The 20,545-nt window shown below is 51.2% G+C and overlaps 1 protein-coding gene across 1 annotated transcript in view; it reads right to left on the minus strand.

Annotated features, from left to right (window-relative positions):
- The window catches only part of LOC119112097 (spondin-1), a 33,051-nt gene that overhangs the window by 5,167 nt on the left and 7,339 nt on the right, over positions 1-20,545 (minus strand). The window contains exons 2-3 of the mRNA XM_037236105.1: positions 6,093-6,304; positions 3,045-3,149 (exon numbers count right to left, since the gene is read on the minus strand). Of these exons, the coding sequence (XP_037092000.1) occupies positions 3,045-3,149; positions 6,093-6,304 (317 nt within the window). The remainder of the gene's footprint in view (positions 1-3,044; positions 3,150-6,092; positions 6,305-20,545) is intronic.

Raw genomic sequence — 20,545 nt, forward strand, 5'->3', positions numbered from 1 at the left:
ACAAGCCATAGGTTTTACCCCTGCCTGCCTTAATGTTACTGTCATTGCTCACCCCAGAGCCATCTGCGGTACCTTGCGAACAGGTCCGCAGATGCCAACCAGAAATGGTAAAACTGGCGTCCGTCACATGAATCGAGCCGTCACAGGTCGCAGCGGAATGTCCAAAAAACCGCCAACGACCTCAAAATCCTCTTCATACAGGTTTGCAGCTGGGACAAATAACAGCTAAACATGAGCCAAAAAAGGAACACCGAAGAAGGAAGCTTTGTTTTGCGCAACAGAATCGTGTATAATGACACAGTTCACAGGTTACGGCTAGGCCGGGTCAACGCCAAGTCAGGGCAAGGCGAGTTCAGCCTATTGCACGTGATGTAAAGCTATCTATTGCACCTGCATGACCTCGACGCACATCTTGCGATGCGCATTGGTTGGTAAGAATACAAATTAATAAGGCCTATTTACCACGAAACGGTGGCGCAAATCAGCTTGGCCCAACGGTTATAAATGCAACTTAAAACAGTCCATCCCGTATGACCTCTGTTGGTGACCTGATGCTGCTCCGTGTATGATATTAGTAACCAAAACTGGGACATAGCAGTCATTTTCATGCAAGCATTACTGGAAAGTTACGTAATTTGGTACCAAATCTGAAAAGTCCAGAAATGACATAAGCAGACGCAGGTGCACGATTTGTCGTGAAAGCTATCAAAACAGCCGTAGTTTTCCGCTCCTGAGGTCCTCGCCTCATCGTTTCGCATCTATTTGTCGTCTGGTGTTTGTGGTATTTGATGATACGGTCTCAGGAGAACAAATGCATTAACGCAAAACGGCGAATAGTGCATGATGACGAAACGACAACGCTTTCAGAAGACAATTTACCAGTGATTTTGTTATACCGTCTAAAAATTATTACACTCGCCTCATTTTATAGTGCTGTTCGTGTATTTCAGAATGAGTGCATGTAGAATACGGCGGGAGCACATTAGGTACCTGTCGAATAAATGCTAGCGGGAAGAGGTCTAGTAGCACTTTCCACGAACGTATGTATTCAACAGCTGCATAACTTGGTCCCGCCGCATGCCACGAACACATAATTATAAAATGCAAGGAAACAGGATAATAGCCAAGAAACTAGCCAAATAGCCAAGAAACTCATCGTTTGTCGGCAGAAATGTGAAAATAGCTGGTAAACGTTGCTATAATAGCATTTTCGTTTTCCCATCACGCGGCAATTCGTCGTTCTGCGTTTGCGCATTAGGTCTCACGGTATCAAATCATAAAACACCGCAAACGTGTTAAGTTGCTAATAGCTAGCAAACCGTTAAAAGGGTCCTTCAACAATAAACACTGGCTTGCAAGCGCCATGGGTGCAACATTCAATGCGAAGGTCGTGTGACGCTTAGTTTAGGCCCCGAGAGTGGGAGGCCGCCAAGCGCCGTACCCGATCGAGCGTGGCGAAGTGCGCACTGAACTTTAACGGTCGCAGGACCTTGCCGAGTGGCCTGTTTTTACAGTCACCAAACAATAGCCTGGCCATTACTCCGCAGGAATGGCGTCCGTCACCTGCCACAGTGCGGAGCAGTGCAGACCGTAAACCCGCGTCCATGCTGTGCTTTGAACGCTCCCACTGCGCCCCCACAGGATTGCCGATTGGGCACGTCTGAACTCAGCCGGTGACCCCAGCCCTCCGCCTTCGCCCCGCGCTCGGGAGCGGAGGGCGACCACCGACCGAGCACGGAGCACAAATGTCGCGTTCGATCACGAGTCTGTCGGCGATCGGGAGGCGCGGCCACGGTCATCTCGCTGGCGTCACCCAAGACGTTGGCTGTCGGAGCCTGCCCGGTGCACCCGAGACGGTGGCTGCCGGATCCTGCCTGGTGCACCAAAGACGGTGGCTGTCGGAGCCTGCCCTGTTCAAGCCACCGACGGTGTCTTATCTGAGCGGTGCCCCCCAAAGCCTGTCTGTCCCTTCCCGGTGCCCCAAGACGGTGGTCTGTCGGAGCCTGCCCGGTGCACCAAGACGGTGGCTGTCGGAAGCCTCCCGGTGCACCAGAGGCGATGTCTGTCGGAGCCTGCCCGGTACACCAGGGACGGTGGCTGTCGGAGCCTGCCCGGTACACCAGAAACGATGGCTGTCGGAGACCTGCCCTTACATCAGGGACGATGGCGTCGAGCCTGCCCGGTACATCAGGGACGATGGCTGTCGAGCCTGCCGGTACACCAGAGACGATGGCTGTCGGAGCCTGCCGGTACACAGGGACGATGGCTTTCGGAGCCTGCCCGGTACACCAGAGACGATGGCTTCGGAGCCTGCCCTACATCAGGGACGATGGCTTGTCGGAGCCTGCCCGGTACACCAGAGACGATGGCTGTCGGAGCCTGCCCGGTACACCAGAGACGATGGCTGTCGGAGCCTGCCCGGTGCACCAGAGACGGTGGCTGTCGGAGTTGCCCGGTGCACCAGAGACGGTAGCTGTCGGAGTCTGCCCGGTGCACCAGAGACGGTGGCTGTCTGTGCCTGCCCGGTGCGCTCGGGGCCACTCTTTGGATAGCTGGCCTTTGTTGCTGCAGGGGCTATCAACAATGTCATATGAGATGTGTTGTGCTTACGTTTGCGGCCTTGGCTATCGTCGCAGATACCGATGAGTGATCCCTGATGTTTGTTGTGAGAGTGTCTACGAGACGAGACGGTCGTGAAAGCGGTAGCGCCACATTTGTCGGACGTAAAATGGTCCGCGTTTTCTTGTGGCTCCTCCGGATACAAATGGGCTTACCAAAGCGGGTCCGTGCAGGAATTCGCGGCTGCCGTTCCCGATGCGTACGCCGGTTAAACACTGTATTATCCCCACTGCGGTATCGGTATTGGTCTTGTCCGCTACTTGCGTATCTAAATTTACACAGAGCGCGGCATCAACGAAGTTTGTTATATTACGTTTCAAAACGTTTCATGCATATGGGCCTTTGAGAAAACGGCAGAAGATGCTGGCTAGTTTGCATTATTGCCAATTTCCGCAATAAGTCCTATTCGGAATCATCACACATACCTTCACGTCCAGGGAGTCGATCCAGCGACCCCCGTCGCAGAGATCGACGCTGTCGATTCCCACAAACCAGTCTGGAGAGGGCACGATCTTCGACATCAAGGACACCTGCGGGTAATAGCAGGAAACACGAGTGATGTAAAAAGCCATGGGCTCTGCGATTTTCCATAATATGAGTTTATAAAGCTGTCATCTTGGCATTTATTAACCTTTAATACACCAGGATGCACTGGTTTGACCCTCGCCCTGATTCGCCGTTTTTCATAACGCAGATTGATAGGGAGGTCGATGTCCCCGCCGTTTGCAAACTAAGAAAGATAGAACTTGGCGGAAAACACCAATGACGTCACCTCAACGAAATCTTGCGATTAGGTTTTTTGCTGAGTCAAAAATTGGCCACATTATGCCAGGTCAAAGTCCATATCTTTCCTTAAAAACTAGTTTTCAAATTTTGCATACGAATACCTACAGAATTACACCTTGTATCTACACAGAACCTACACTAGCCTGTTAGTTGTTCGATTCTGAGCACGATGATATCTATTTGTCTGCGTTTCGAGTATATGCTTATGGTGTATGGCTCCAATAATGCAACCGTATCGGCCCGCTGCGCGCGGTCCGTGGAGTCGTCGGCTGCCGCCGCCATCCTCGCCGGCCGCAGGTCGCCACGCAGCGCTCCCTAAAAACCGCCGCTGCTCCGAAACCATCAAAGTTAGAAATACATTTCAGTTTATAAACACGCGTAGGAATGCTCCAAAGGCTACTGAAAGTTTCGGTGTGATTACGCGATATGCCGGGGAGGTATTCTCATGCCGAATATACCATGCCGAAGGGATATTCTCAGATAGCCGCGCTCAGGGAGAAGGTTAACGTCGTCAAGCTCCGGCCGATCAAGGCTCGCCCGACGAATTCACTCTTACACCCTGCCCTGGCGAGGGGGACATGACAGCCCCGCTTCCCCACCCTGCCCTGGCGAGGGGGACATGACAGCCCCGCTTGCCCCACCCTGCCCTGGCGAGGGGGACATGACAGCCCCGCTTGCCCCACCCTGCCCTGGCGAGGGGGACATGACAGCCCCGCTTGCCCCACCCTGCCCTGGCGAGGGGGCCATGACAGCCCCCGCTTGCCCCACCCTGCCCCGACGAGGGGGACATGACAGCCCCGCTTGCCCCACCCTGCCCTGGCGAGGGGGACATGACAGCCCCGCTTCCCCACCCTGCCCTGGCGAGGGGGACATGACAGCCCCGCTTCCCCACCCTGCCCTGGCGAGGGGGACATGACAGCCCCGCTTCCCCACCCTGCCCTGGCGAGGGGACATGACGGTACCGCTTCCCCACCCTGCCCTGGCGAGGGGGACATGACAGCCCCGCTTCCCCACCCTGCCCTGGCGAGGGGGACATGACAGCCCCGCTTTCCCCACTAACTTCTGAGATGAAACAGACAGATGATTGGGTGGAAACCAGCGTGTTGTCTGCTGGCCTAAGCTTTTTAAATAGATCGGGGTTCTTGTTTCCAGGTCAATTGGTGACGTGGATCTGGATTTTCCCAGTGACCTAAAACTGATCGTGACGAAAATGGCTTGAAATTGTACCGCAAGTAAAACTTTTCAACTAGGTAACAAATGTTTCCGTAGGCACCAACGCCAGCTTTACTTTCTTTTGATTCAGTAAATATATAGGTTTTTGCGCCTTGATCAGATAAGTTACCTCTCAGGTCACATAAACATCACCAGTATCGAAATGTCCTTTGGCGTGCATGATACGACATACCCATTTATTTTCAGAAAGAGTATCGAAGCCCCACTGCCGGTAGCTGTCATACCAAGCAAGTTTGGCTTGCGAGGAAACTATTGGTGCCATGATCATCATTTGAGTCGTCCAGCTGTCTTCATTTTCTGTTTTGTTGTTTATTTGCGGCCTCTGAGATCAAGCACAGATGAAGCGCAGATGCGGACGATGAAATGCGAAGTAGTTTTTCGGAGGGTCATGGGTACCATCATATCGGGGAGTTCCCAGGCTTGCGCCGAGAGGTCTGAGAGGAGAGCCGCGGACAGCGAGGCCGGTGCCAGCCTCTCTCGGGCGTGCAGCAGGCGTGAGAAGACAACATGCTGCGCTGGGCACCGCCAGTCCTGCGGTGAAGATGCCGCTGGGCCGGTGACAGATTCTCTAGGGAGTGCAGCAGTCGCGTGATGACGCTGGGTTTGTGACATTGACTGAGGCTGCCAAGTGGTGACAAGCCCATGACAAAACAATATCTGAGTACCGCGATATCTGAATCGTCTGGTCAACGTCGCACCACTGAACTTCATCCAGCCAAAGTTTCATGAAAGAAGGACTTTTCAATGCATTCATGGGAGCGATTTGTACGGGTTTTCGCAGGTACCTGGCCGCATTCGTTTATATTTTAGTGTCTTTAGGTGACGATGGCTGATAGCCTTCCAGTCTATTTAGAGCCTATCTTGTCCCACGCCCCACTGGTCGCCTCAAAGGTAAACACGATTGCCAGCTGGAACTGGTGGACTCACCCCGCACTTGTGACCAGTCACCCAGCCACGATGCAATCTGATGTTGGCCTAATCTAATCTAAGGACAAATCTAACTTGAGCGGAGTCAGAACCTCCCGGGGGGTATGCTGAACTCCGGTCGATGACGTACGCCCGGCTGGTATTGTCAACGTGCATACCCGCCGAAACAGTGTATATCATTACGGTCCTGAGCGTCGTCTGATCTGGTCATGGAGCGTCTCAGCGTCGTAAAAGATGACGCACCACCGACCTTGACAGTGCCGCGTGGGTTTGTTGACGTAAACCCAAGCCTGTCTGCCGGGACCACAGCTTGGGGTGAAAACGGCAACTCTCTGCCTCCTAGCAACCGCGGTGGAAGCGTCTTGTTGACTGGACATGATAACTGCAATCGAGTCGCACCCCAAACCGCTCGCAATTAATTACGGCGGATTTTCCACGGCGCGCCAGACGTCGTGACAGTGAACGGGTCCTGTCATAATAATCAACGGGCATGATTGCTCACAGCTGCAGCAAAGAGCGTGCCTCACCTGGGAGTGGATTCCATCCACGAAAATCCGCGCATGCGCGCTGCCTTCGCCCTGCTTCACAGGTGGCGCAGTGAACTGGTCAAGGACGCCGCTGTGACCTTGAGCGATGACCTCCAGGCCGGCCGAGCTGCCGTGCTCAGCAAACTGGCGCACAGCTTCCGACGCCAGCTCACCCGGTCTGAACAGCACCCGGCTGCTGTTGTGGCTCATACCTGGGTCAGAGGTCACAACATACAAGGGTGAGATGCCACAAGTGGTCTGGAGATGCCTGGGTCAAGGATCGGGCAGAAGTCAGGCTGGTAAAGGTACGATCGGTCACACCTGGATTCCTGGTCATTGCAGAAGACAACCGGATCATATGCAGGTGACAGGTCAGAACAGGGTCAGGTCATGACGTTGGTCCCATGTCAGGACGAGATCAGGTGTACGTGTATTAGAGGTCACAACGAAATCAGTTCCGACCGACGTTGGATCATGGCTGGGAGGAATGCGAGCACAATTGGAGTGCCATGAATGCAGTTCGGAACAAGGTCAGATGTTGACTGATGCAGACGGCAGAATAGGTTCCAGTCATGCGTAGGTCAGAGGCGATAACAAGCGTAAGCCGCATTTGGGTGAAATGGCATATTAGTCGGAGTATTACTGAGATTGACAAGATAGCAGTTAAGTCATGCCTGAGTTAACGGCCAGAAAAGGACCAGGAAATCCCTGATGAAGGGATCAGAACAAAGTAATACGATACATAGGCATAGTTCCGAAGGGGATGGTTTATGCCCAGAGCTCAAAACAGGAGGCAGAAAATAAAAAGTATAGTCAGTACGTAGTCTAGTCTAGGGGTCTACATCAATATTAAATATAGGTCTACTTTGAAGCACTGCTAGATCTCACTTGACCTAGACACTAAAATACGATCGAAATGCCTCAAATGTGGTTTATTTGGATGAACACAGGGGCGCGGAACTACGTTCAAGTCAGGGAGAGGCAAACCCCAAAATTCCAAAATGCACCCTCAAGATAAGAAAGTGGGCCTTACAGCTCGAACGGGTCCTTTGTAGTCAATAATGTGCGCTCTACAGGCCAAAATGTGTCCCATAGGACCAGAACTGGCTCGCTGCGGGAGAAAATGGCCCTCCTCATTCAGTAATGGGCCCCTTTCTTTCAGGCTAGAATGGCCCACTACAGGTCAGAATGCGGCCTCTGCCGGACAGAATGGACCCCCGTTAAGCCAGAATGGACTCTTTACAGGCCAGAATGGGCCCTCTACAGGCCTAAATGAGCCCCTTTGCAGGTCAGCATGGGCCCTCTACAGGCCAGAATTGGCTCCCCAAAGTCAATAATGGGTCCTCCACCTGTCAGAATGGGCCCTCTTCAAGCCACAATGGGCCCTCCACAGCAAAACATGGTTTCTCTGCAGGCCAAAATGGCTGGTATAAAGTGGCATGGTAATGGCTGGTATGGTAATGGTATGGTAATGTTTGGTATGGTAATGGCTGGCAATGGGTCCTCCACAAGCCCCAATGACTCCTGTACATGACAGAATGCACCCGCTACGGTCGTAAAAGGCCTTCTGCAGTTCAGAATACAGGCCAAAATAGGCCCTCTGGAGACCATAATTGCCCCTCCGCAGTCAATAATGGCCTTTTAAGATCAGAATGGGTAATTTACAGGTCAGGATAATGGCAATTTTATTCAATGGTAGGCCCTTTATGAACATGAATGGGCCCCTCTACAGGGTCAAAATGAGCCATGCGCAATCCAGATTAAGCCCTCGAAGTCAAAAATGAATCCCTTACAGCCACCACGGTCCCACTGCAGTCTAGAATGGGCCCTCAACAATCAAATATGGACCCTCTACAGCCCATAACGGGACCTCTGCAAGCCAGAAGGGGTCCTCTAAGGGGCAGAATGGGTCCTCCACAGGTCCAATGGGCCCTCCAGTCAATAATGGACCGTCTATAGATGAGAATGTGCCTCTACAGGCCGGAATGGGACCTCCAAGTCAATAATGGGCTTTCTTCAAGCCAGAGTGAGCCCTCTACAGGCTCAGAAGTGCCCTCCATTGGTCAGAATGGACCCAAAATAAGTTACGAGACCTCGACAGGTCAGAATGGGCTTTTACGGGCTTCACAGTTCAGAATGGGCCCTTAACACACCACAATGAGCCTACCACGGGCCCTTCGAGTTGCGGGGACGCCGTCCCCAGCTTTCAAGTTGGGTGGGGGGGGGGGGGGGAGGGAGCTGCTCCCACTGTCCCCCACCCTTCGGGCTCTTCCGTCCTCAGACAAACATGCATGATGCAAGGAAGGCGCAGTCGGATAGAATAATCGTGTGGTTTACCGTACCGGTCTGGTGTGCCGGTATACACATGACGTTTCGGCCAGTCATTTCTCCATTCGCCGTCAGGTGTAGCTGAATCCTGAGAAGAGCTGGATGGTGTTTGGCTTTCGGTCATGCATGAGCCGCAACCTTTTTTCTTAGAATTACTGGGATTTGAAGTGTGGTCTCCTGATTACGAACCATGCCCGGTTAGCCCAGTGGTGGAGCGCTGAACTTGTAACCAAAAGGCCTTAGTCGAAATTCCAGCAGTTCCAACAGGAAAGTTCGGGTTTGTGACGCTCACATGGCCGAAAGTCAAATAGCATCAAGTCCTTTTAAGGACTCAATAAAATCTGAAGACGGTCGATAAAATTAACTGGCCGAAGCGTTGTGCACATACTAACACACCGGCCGAAGACGATAGCCGGAACAGCTATTCCGTCCGCGATAATAATGCCTCACCTCAGTCATCCCATCAGCCATAAAGATACGCTCGTCAGCATACGACAGGTCCCGCATCCTGCCGGGTCCGGTTCTGCCGCCCCGGGGGCTCCGACACCCAGACGTCGCAGCGTGACTGGCTCCGTAAGATATCCGCACCTCCGCACCAGACGGCGGCGACAGATAAATGGGGCGCACTCGGGGGCATGCATTAAACTGCCGACAGCTCAGCTGACACCAATGGGCTCGTGGCCGGCTTGCATGACTCGGCTCTCGTCTCTGGTGACTGGTGGGTTCTCGCTCCACGCGCTGCATGCAATATCGGGACCGTGGCCGAGACTCATGCTAATTCCCGCTGTCTCCAGCACCTCCATGCCCGCCTGCACCCAGCGGCGGCACGGTGATGCGATGATAGCCCGGCAGGCTACTGCCAAATCAAACGTGCGGCATGGCGCGACGAGGCAGAATGCCCGCATCACTTAAGACTATCAGCGATCAAAGCGAATCAACGCTGGCCGCCAATGGTCCGCACAGGGTTCCATCAGTGGTGCTGAAAAGCGATGAGCCATCATCGTCGGGCGTACAGTGTCGTCTTCCACCCGTTGAGCCACCTCAGAGCAGCATTCCAGAGCGATGTTTGCATATCAAGCTGCGGTGCATCGATGGCGTGGTCTCCGCGTGGTCAGAGTTATTTCAGACAGCCTTGATGTCAGTCTGCATATTGTTGACGAGGTCATAGTTGTCACGTGGGTGCCGTGACTGCAGGAGGGTGCGACTCGAGGCGTCGGTCAGCGTCGCAGAAAGAGACCAGCCCGCCGTGGGGAGGTGTGAAACCGGCGAAAAAATCCGCACGCGCACGGACTCGGGCCGTGGATTTGGGATCCAAAAATGCACTCTTCGAACTTTTCTCCCCCGAGCTCAACGGTTTCAGCTTTTACGAGCGTTTACAATTAATAACATGCGTTCTATTTGTAATTGTTCTTAAACACGCATACCATAGGGCAGCATACGCTGATGCCACCCAGAAAGTCACCAGATCGGTGAAAAATAGCAGAATAGAATCAACCTCGAAGGAGCTAAATGGTGATCATAGCGACAGATCATTACTCATCATTTTAAATGTTGTGAATTTTGAGCGTGGATTTTCCCCATCTTCGCTAAGTTTACAGGGCAGCGAAATGCTACTCGAGCAACCATCCGGATAGTAGCCAGGGGTTTGGGGACATTTGCCAATATCTTGGGGACATTTGTCAATCTCTTGGGAAATCTGGTTTATCCCTGGGATCTCGTTGCAACTTTCGGCATATCGGTCGGTAATTTCAAAATGTGGGATGTATTTCTATTCTGCACCCAAAAGTAGCCCATGTCATTAGACCTCGGCTGGTTCAAAGATTGACTTGATGTTGAGCTGCCGGTACTCGATCAGCTGGCGCGTTTAGCTGCTGGTACTCGATCAGCTGGCATGTTTAGTTGCCGGTACTCGATCAGCTGGTATGTTTAGCTGTCGGTACCCGATCAGCTGGCCACTGACCCGAAAGTTGAATACAAGCAATCGACCCGGTCGGACATTCTACTAAAGCAATACCTCTCGCCTGAACCTCTTCGGAGCACGGCAGTGGGGAAGAAAATTACCTACAGCGTCTTTGCCACACAAGCATCTCCCAGTTTTCTCTGTTCGTGGTTCGGACTGTATCTGAGGTCTGAATTGAGTTGCAGGCACGATGTCTTGACAGGAATGTATTCTTGGTCTTCCACTGGTAGGGTGTGTTGGCGTCGAATTTTTCGTAGCCATCAACCAGCATGAGTGCTTATGATGGGAACATGTATGTGTTTTTACGAAGGCCGGAAACAATGATCTTTGAACCGTTCTGGTGGTTCTAGCAGTCCGCCCCAGTAGCTTAGTTGGATTTTGATTTGGATCACTCACAGATTAAAGACACAAAGTTCTTTAATCTGTAAGTTTGGGCCGTCGCCTATAAAGGCATGCAGCTCTTCTTTATTTGGGCTTCGGGACATCTCTTTGGGCTTCCGGGAATCCATCCATACATGCCCATGCACAGACAATGCGGGTAGTTGCATGAAGTTGATATTCAGTAAGCAATTAACCTGGGGGGGGGGGGGGGCGAAGGGGGCTTCGTATTGCTGACAATGGAAGTGAGCTTGAAGCTCTCCCACTCGTTCCGAGGAAACTAGCATGCGATTCATAGTACCCAGTGCATAAGAGGGTGCATGCGTTTTACAGATATCCTTCTGGCACCTTGTTCATCTTCTCAACAAATGTAAAGGGTGAAATAGTGTTTTATGGTTGTGTGTATTTGAACTGTATATCTATATTTTCATTAATTATGGCAGTTTAGGCACAGCCTGGCCCTCTTCATCAGGTTACAAGTCACCTTCCTGACGTTCTATATATCGGCTAACTGATAAAGATATAATATGTTGGGAAATCAATAAACGATACCGAACGACCGCTGTAAGCGGATAGCTCTCTCTGGACCTGTCGCGCCGATTGACTCAGGCCAGGTGATCCGCTGACGCTGCAGACATCAAGAAGTGGTCGATGTGGAGTTATTAACGTTAGATTTTTACGTCTGGCAGCGCTTCCAGCAGCTTCACCACCACTTCACCACCGCGAAGCCGCCCTGTCCTACGCCAGGATGGCTGACACTTCACTTGGCCCACCGCCCTGGTAAGGCGGGCATTGCGCGATAAAATAACCAAACAAATCTCAACTTACACCCTCATGTTTTTACAAAGATGATGACTGGTTCACTGGGCATCAGGCTCTAAAAACAGCTGTGTGAAGTCTCCCCCCCCCCCAGGCAACGGCTATCGAGTTAACGCCTCGCTCATTTTCGATAGGTCACCCTGCAGACGTATCTTTGACTGTCCAAACCCCGTAGTCGAATCATACGAGTCGATAAATCTTTAACATCGCTGAAATCACCATGACGCCAGGAAACCCTTGGCTACGTGAAGTTTTCCTTTGTGCAACTTTTTGCTTCGTTAACTTGTAACCCATTCTTACATGACCTACCTTGACAAATGACGTATCGCAATTGCGTTTGCTAGTCAAGCCTAGTGTAGTTGCATGCGTTTCTAACTATAGAGAAACAAACACAAGTTTCCCTTACACACGTTTTTTTAAGTATCACAGAAACGTGTACAGATGGGGTTGGGAAGGCTACCTTCATATATCTCCGGACTGGGTGGAGACATAGAGATGCCGTCAACAACATCCCATGGCATGATCGATTTGAGAGACATCCAACACAATGGTTGGGGTTCCTGGCCTGTCTACATCATTGTTAGAACTCAAAGGGAAATTAATCTATTTTGCTGCATGCAGTCGGTTGATATAAAAAGATTAAGTTGGGCGGCGCAGAATATATTCCAGAACCTGGCATATTCTTTCCTGATTTATCAGTGTACCTCTGATTGAACAAAACACAATGTCGGCATGGCACACGCAGCACTAATGCAGCTCACACCGAAAATGGCGGGCAATTTCACTGGAATTGATGCTTCATTTCACGCAAGATGGTGCAGCTCAGTATGAAAAAAATCGCATCATCAGTGTGTCATCGCCTCAAGGGGATCCAAAGCGTCGCCTGGACAAACATATCCTGACGTTCAAGAGCGTGCTTCAAAAGCTATTGGACAGAGTTCTCAGCCGCAAGCCACTCGTGTTTGTGTTTAAGTACTCATGTTTGTGTTTTACTAACATGTGAAAGCTCAGTCACCGGCGATCTCGGCCGTTGAATCATCCAGCCTCCCTTTGATGAGATGTTGTCATCCCATGCCTGGTTTGTGGATGCTTCACGGACGAGTACGGTTTTTAGGTTCGCAGGCGAAAATCTGTGGAACTGCTTCGCATACGTAGGTGTGGCGGCTTTCGCGAACTGTTCGCTGAGGTCGGATATTGTCTCAGTCACCATTCCCGGTACGTAGTATGGAAAACCTATACATTTTTGCATTTCCTCCTTCTTATCCTCCTTTTGTATTTCCTGGTTCATGTCGTGGTTTGCTCTACCACGATGCCAATATACTTATCAGGTAAATTAACCACTAACTCGCATCACTCCTGAAATGTAGGAGTGAATCTGAGCACTCAGGTTCACAGATTTTTAGTCAAGTTAGTTGATGACAACATTTGACCAAACCACTTCAAGTCTCTGTATCTATTTAATCACTTTTGTTTTTCTTGGTCCCTTAGAAGTGTGCTACAACTTCATGTTTCCTTCCTTCCCGATCATATCCCGATTAACATCCCCGTCAGAACATACTCACCACCGCCCTTGACAGAGGCTGGCTAGGACAGTCAGAATAAGCTGTTCAAAGCGATTTGACGGGCTTTCGACTTGTGTGTTGATAACTGGTGTCAACAAGCTGACACAAATCAATTGACCCGAAAATGCAAGTTGAAATCAACAAAAAATAAGCTTGGTTATGTTGTATGACAAGTGCTGCTGGCAAGTAGTGGGTGCGGTGAGTTGACATGATTTTCGACACATGGGCTTCTCTGAGTTAGGCCATGTTGGTTAATTACAAAACAAGTGACAGCAGCAATTTTGCAAGACTCAGTGACTCACAAATGCTGCTGTGGTACAAATAGGTCAGACAGGATGAGATAAGTTCAGGCTTCTTTAGGTTACGATTAGTTAGGCTACTTCCATGAAACTCAGCATTGGTATTTTGCAAGCATCACTGACATGATATTTATATTTCCTGACCCTATGTTGACAGAAGCCAGAGTCATGGCTGCGGTGTTTGGTTCGGTGATGTGCTAATATACAGAAGTCCGAGTTTTTTCTTTGAACACTATATTTGTTGAATTTTGTTGTTGCTTTTGTTGTTGAATCCCTTTGCCTTGTTCTGTGTTAAAAATTCCGTGGAAGAGAAGTGCAAAGTGCAACATCAACACGTTGCTGTTGCATAGTTGTTTTTTTTTCTTATTACACTATTATGAAATCACTATTACTTAATACATTCTGTTTGACTGTAATCACCTAAGATGTCAAAAAACATTTTTGTCATGTCTCTGATATTACATCCATGCCGACTTGAAATATATGTCTTTGTTTGTTTGAAATATATGTCTTTGAGCATCTCTCACTGACTCATGAGTTCCAGCTCTTGTAACACGGAAATTTTCGCCCCCACCCCAGTTCAAAAGCGATCCTAGTTCACTGGGAGCTAAGCAAACATCACTTCCGGTTTCAGATACGTTACGCGTGTTATGCACGGTGAAGCAGATTTTGGAGACTAGAGAGGCCCATTGTCATTTCGCAGAAAACTATCCGTTTGTGATCGAGGACGCCACGCAAGGGATTCACCAGTGCGCAGCCCACCGCATTGTGCAGCCGTGTGTTGTGTGCTGACGGGGAAGAAAGGGTTGGCATCGGGCGTCCTGTACCATCAGAACTGTTGCTGCATCTCTGACGGCAGAAAGCTCAACACCGCTATGGTGCACGTCTCTCTTCGGCGACTGATGTCAGATAGGTCAGAGTACCTGGAGTGCCTGGCCTGAAGAAGCACACTATTTTGGGAATGGACATGCAGTGCAGTAAAGGAGATAACAATTTTACCAACCGAGGCACATTCCGTAATATGGATGGTTTGAACGTGTATCGTGTAAACGAAATACCTTCGCTACTTCGCGTGTAAAAGGTGCATGTGATGGCACCAGCGGCACAGAAAATCACGCCAAGACATAGCAGGAGAGTTCGAAGTGGGCTCTCTGTTACCATATCCTGACCTCTGTTGCGATGTTTCTCTTCTTTAGGAAGCCATTCGTCAGCGCCGTAGCGTTCCTTTGTGCTGCGCGAAAAGAGTCGGAGCCAATAACCAAGTTCAGTGCTCATTTTCTAGGGCTGTCACGGTGAAGGGTACAAAGAAAAGACGCACCTTTATGCAGGATATCAGCACGTAACGCAGCCAGCCGCACCCAGCTGGTGATCCAGTCCACAAAAGCCCAGTGCGTAACATTGCTGGCCACCGTTAACCCGTAAGCTCTAAGTGATCGTAATATGCATTTCTTCATTCCACCTTAACTTCAGGCCTATATATTGCATAAAATGGCATGTCAGCATTGTCTAACGCAGTTCGCTTAAGTTCGCTACCACCAGCGATGCTGCTTAGGGAGCAGCCATCAAACTACCTAGACAGTGGGGTTTCCAATGTGTGAAAGTAGATCTTTTAAAGCAGGCTTAAATTAACTGAATTAACGGACCAAACGACAAATTTGTATTTTGCATGAATTTATATCTAATATAATCATCATTTTGGCTTCGGGTGACACACACTGCGCGCAATTTGTTGTTCAGAATCGTCCAATCAAATCGAGTGCCATATTTTCTTCATCTCTCCATCTGGCCCAGAAATGTATGGAGTTACTATTTCCAATGCAATTTGTAAAGCATCTTGCGACGCTTGAATCTCCTTGTATTTTCTGTCGTTATGTTACGTACAAAACACACCTGGTCTTGAGTTAATACGCCACCTTTGATGCGTCGCATGGTTGTCCGTGTAGGAGGAGATTATGAGGTTACGAGATCACAAAGCCAACAATATGCAGCTTTGATTACAAAAATTTTCATTGCCTCGCCATCAGTTCAGCGATATCAAAGCTTTATCGGCTCGGATCATTCGACTGTTTGGTGCAGACAGCCAAAGGTACGTCTGCGGCGTAACATCTCAAAAACGGCAAAGGGTATAACCCAATAGCCGTTGCTCCAGGAGGTCTAGAATTCCTACAGTTTTCGTAGGGCCAACGACTACATCACGAACAAAAGTTCAGATTTCAATAAAAACACGATGAAATGAACTTGATATTTATGTTGTTTTGTCGCGGCATGGCGCCAGGCAAGGAGATGAGGCATGAACCTGCTGCGGTTCCGGCGGACAGTGTGCCAAGTCTACTTCCGTCGAGCCGCGGCCGCTGCACCGGCACGGTCGCGACCCGTGACTGTTTGGCCGAGCGGTGGGGTGTCCGAGGAGGTCAGCTATGACAGCACTGACCCTCTCATCAAGCGGTCCGGCAGTCAGGCGCGCTGGCTGTCAGCGGCTGCAGTGGTAAGTCGATAGACAACTGTTCCAAGGCATACACGTGCTTCCTGAGGTTTTACGGTCTGTCCTACAATCACAACATTCTACACGGATAGAAAGACATGATAAGACAAAGACATGACGTACCAACAGATGAGATCAATGGAAGTAACATTTTGAACGTTTGTTACCAAAAGACATTGAAATCCATCAATACAACATACTCAGTTTTCAAACACTTTATACATAGTTTTTGCAGCCACTATGAGGAAGAAATGTCAGGTCTGTCAGTACGCAATACAGTGGAGCCCTAAATATCCTTTATCAGGTGAATACAAATGTGATGGTTCGTCGACCACCAACCTTCGCTATTTCCCTGCCCTATCCGTACTGCGCTGATCATAACTGGGCCTTAACCTGGTCTTGGGCGCCTCTTCGCCTGGGTTTAGGGCACAACTAGACTGGGTTTAGGACATTTCTCTCCTTGGACTCATGATGCTCTTCAACATGGCCAGGAGTGCTTTCCAAGGCTGCTTGTGCATCCTCGTTCGTGTGCACCCTCTCTGCCTAAGCTTTGGTCAAGTCTCCCTGAGGCTGCATTGGATACACCCCGTTTCCTTCTTTTGTCGAGTCGAACCTTGTCCTTGATCTTGGTCGAGACCTTGCCTTCAGAGCATATCGCTACTGGGCTTGGAGAAATCGGAATGCTTGGTATTGGGAATTTCAATTTCACTGGACAGTAGGCAGACTTAGCCAACCTTGGTTGCCCGTCCACCCGATCTTTTGAGCGCTTCTCTACATGGGAAATGGGGCGAACCCCAGTACGTATTCATGGTGGCTTTCTACTTAGGTTTGTCGACGTCCCTCCGCTCATATTATCGGACATGTTTGCCTTATACCACGAGCTTCCATCTGCCTACATGTATAGCTGCTCTTCTATCCCCATTTAATGGGCCCTGTCCTGAGAGCTTGGAGAGCACCTGAGCTAGAGCTTGGGGCTAACGTCTGTTCATAGGCTTCGGTACTCTCCACCCCGGCTCGTCTTCTCATATGCTTACCGGCCCTCTACCTCGCTTCGTCTCCTCATAGGCTTAGGGGCCCTCTACCTTGGTTTGTCTTCTAATAGGCTTACGGGCCGTCTACCTCGGCTCGTCTTCTCATAGGCTTAGGGGCCCTCTACCTCGGTTCGTCTTTTCATAGACTTGAGTGCCCTTTACCGAGGCTCGTCTTTTCAGACTTGGGTGCTCTCTATCTCGGCTCGTTGCACCTCTCTGCTAACGAATTCGTGCGCTCATTTACCGAGGCTATGCGTACGTTCTTTTTTTACTCTGAGGTAGCCTCTTTTCCCGGGCTTAGAATGCCTCTTTCATTGGGCCTGAAAGCATCCATCACTAAGTATTCTCTACTCAGAATTCTAATCGGGGTCTCTACGTAGGATCGGTGCTTTCTTCGTCGAAGCTCGGGCCACACCTCCACCATGTCATGGGGACGCCGCTCCTCCTGGGCTCGTGAAGTCCCGTCTGTCTGGACTCAGGGCGCTTCTCTGACCGGACTTAGTGTCGCCCAGTCTTTTGGGCTTAGTTTCCCCACTCCACTTGGCTGTTCTGACGCCCCTCCCCCCCCCCCCCCTATTATGCCTTCCAGCAGCACGTGCCTCGTAACTGGACGAACGGGCGGTGCAGTTTTCATGTCCGATGGTCCCGTTTGGGAACTTCATCAAACCCACCGGTCGGCATGGCTGACACGGTCCTCTTCCGTCTTCCGTCACCGTATGCGCGCAACGTGGCATAGCGGCCGGCACCATCCCTAAAACCAACACCGGCAGTAACGAAACGTGCCGCAATGATCCTCTCGCGCCTCGGCCGCGTGCCCCTCCCATGCTAATTTGAAACGCCAGTTTGCATAACAAGTGAGCGTATTGACTGGCAAGATGGGCACACAAGTGGACACAATGAATAGAAAGGTATGCACAAGCCCATTAATAACAGCCAGAGGCACGGCGGAACAGACGTCTGCTGCCATTCAAGTCGCTCCAGCTGCGCCTGGATCCGCGGCCGCTGCGCCCGAACAATCCGCTCGTGCGCCGGCCTGCAGTTCTGCACTTCACGACCCGGAAACGTGCTTTGCAAACCTGCCAGTCAGCCCCTCCTCCCTCCCGCCGGGCGCGAGACAGGGACAGGGCGCCGGCGGCGCGGACCAACGAATTTGATTGCAGTGACCTTCGGCGTGGCGGGAGGGTCGCGCACCCTGCATCGGACGGCGAGACGGTGCGAACGTGACGCGCCGCGACCACTGCGGCGCGGGCGCGACGGTTGCCAGGCGCGCGCCAGCAGGATTGAGTCACAAGTCACCTGAGGTCGTCCGACTGGGGCACGCAGCGAGTCACCTGAGGTCGTCCGACTGGGATACGCAGCGAGTCACCTGAGGTCGTCCGACTGGGGCACGCAGCGAGTCACCTGAGGTCGTCCGACTGGGATACGCAGCGAGTCACCTGAGGTCGTCCGACTGGGGCACGCAGCGAGTCACCTGAGGTCGTCCGACTGGGTCACGCAGCGCGCTCGCCCGGCAAGCGGTGTTGGAGAAACAATTATTGTTTCACTGCCTTTGGGAGCTGCCACCACGTGGGTGGATGTGCCGTGGCATACACCGCGCCTATTTTTGAAACTTGTTTAGAACCCGACGCCAGAAGTGAAATCTGACCGAAGCGTCACTAAACGACCGCCAAGCAAGGCGCCTAAGGCGGGGCCCAGACGGCGCTGACTCACTGCTGGCGTCCGGCCGGGACGGTCTGTGCCGGCCGTCGCCTCGTGCCGGCGGACTCACTGCAGCTCATGCGCCTCCACAGAAGGTCAAACAGAAACAAGCTATTAGCCGTCCCGGACGAGCAAGCATAGCCAAGCCATTTATTGCCCGGTCTGGACCACGTGGTAGACGGCTGTCGTTAGTGAGCCGAAAGCGGTGCCGTCACTTGTTTATTCTTACGGGGTGTGGCGAGTAGAGACCAACGAAGTTTGGCCTTAACCTTGGCCACCCCAGTGCGCCGTGTTGAGCTGCTGCCAAGGTTCCTTGGCTTGCTTTCTTTGCAACTATTTCGCCATCAGCCAAAATTTACCTGTGGCTGTCCAGAAGAACCATACCGTGGGAAGCAATGACCTGCACCTCATGCTTAGGCACTAAAAAGCTATCACGCTGTCACGGGCAGCGGCGGATAACCGTTCCCAAAGTTAGTGTAACATGCAGATGCCTGGCCGCTTTGCCCCCCCCCCCCCCACATCCATCATACTCTCTCGGGAGGCAGAAAGAGAGTTACGTGCAAATTAAGCAGCCATCGACCCCAAAAGAGTCCTTATTTCAGTTATCGAAGGACAACGAAACGTCCAGCTCACTTTAAAAGAGGAAAATGCAGTCATCTGGGATAATCTCAGAATCGCAAGGCACCCCCTAATTCCCTCATCCCCTCCTCCCCTCATCTCTGTTGGTCCCTTCATGACTGTTACGAGGACAGCGGGGCGCAAGCAGCCCAAATCGAGCGAAAAAGCTGGGGCCCAGGGCTGCACGTGCATCATGTACTAAGGTCGGTACCCTTGCGATAGGACGTTGAGTCCGTGTTCTTGCCTTTTGGGCGGAACGGCTTCCCTACACGCCTTTCAGCCCCCGGAAAGATCATCAAGGCGTTCATCCCCCCCCCCTCCCTCATGGAAAGGGTCACGTGTCCCTTCACAGAAGAAAACATTGCTCCCGCTGACGGCGGGAAGGTTTCTGCCCTGATGCGTAATGCAGCTTAAATCACCTGCGAGATGGTGTACAAAGGCATACACACAAAAAGCTTAGTGTTATGTACATTAAGTGGTTATTTAGCTTACACCGTCATTTAGTTTACAAGTGGTTATGAGCATTCAGTGGCTGGCCCTTTTACCCGCTACTGAACGAGGGGGCGGGAACTAAGCCCTACCGATGTGTTGCTCTTGGCGATTACAGTAAGACCTGTTTTGCGATCGCTGGTGTTTCTCAAAGTGTGGGCGCGTCTATTTTGAATCTGAATGCAAGCTTCGTTTCATGTGCAAGGACGAGCGGATGGTGATGGCCGGTTTCATCGGTTGTCTTACTGGATTCAAAGGTTTCGTCTTGGCTTAGCAGGAAGTGTAAGACACCAATAAAAACCGTTTTCCTAGCACCGGCGATTGGCCCAGGACCAAACATGCAAGTGTACGTTGTTCTTGGGATTATAATAGTAACTGAGCTGGACGGTGCCAGATCTAAAACACCGTCTAAAGTCAGCTAACTGAAAACAAATATTTGAGTTCCGGCCTCTAAAATGAGACTTTACCTCAAGAGATAAATTTCATAAAACAATGGCATTTTTAGTATTACCCGGGCTTACTGGCCTAGAGCAAGATTGAACACCGCCATATGATCCGACCCCAGCATCGGGACCACAACGGCCCGGTGCGAGGGCGTATGCCCCCAAAACCGTGTTTGGGCAGTTGCACGAAGCTCGGGTCACGAGGATTGGTCATGTTTTGATATGACTCATATGACACCGAGCGTAAGCTGCTTCCGGTTCCGGAGACCAGGTCCCGTGGGGACGGAGGGGGGTGTCAACAGCGTGGGGACGGGGGGCAGAGTCAACACCACACCGCACTTCAGTA

Source organism: Pollicipes pollicipes, unplaced genomic scaffold, assembly GCF_011947565.3.
Source record: "Pollicipes pollicipes isolate AB1234 unplaced genomic scaffold, Ppol_2.1 Scaffold_7261;HRSCAF=8764_pilon_pilon_pilon, whole genome shotgun sequence".
Lineage (NCBI taxonomy): Eukaryota > Metazoa > Arthropoda > Thecostraca > Pollicipedomorpha > Pollicipedidae > Pollicipes > Pollicipes pollicipes.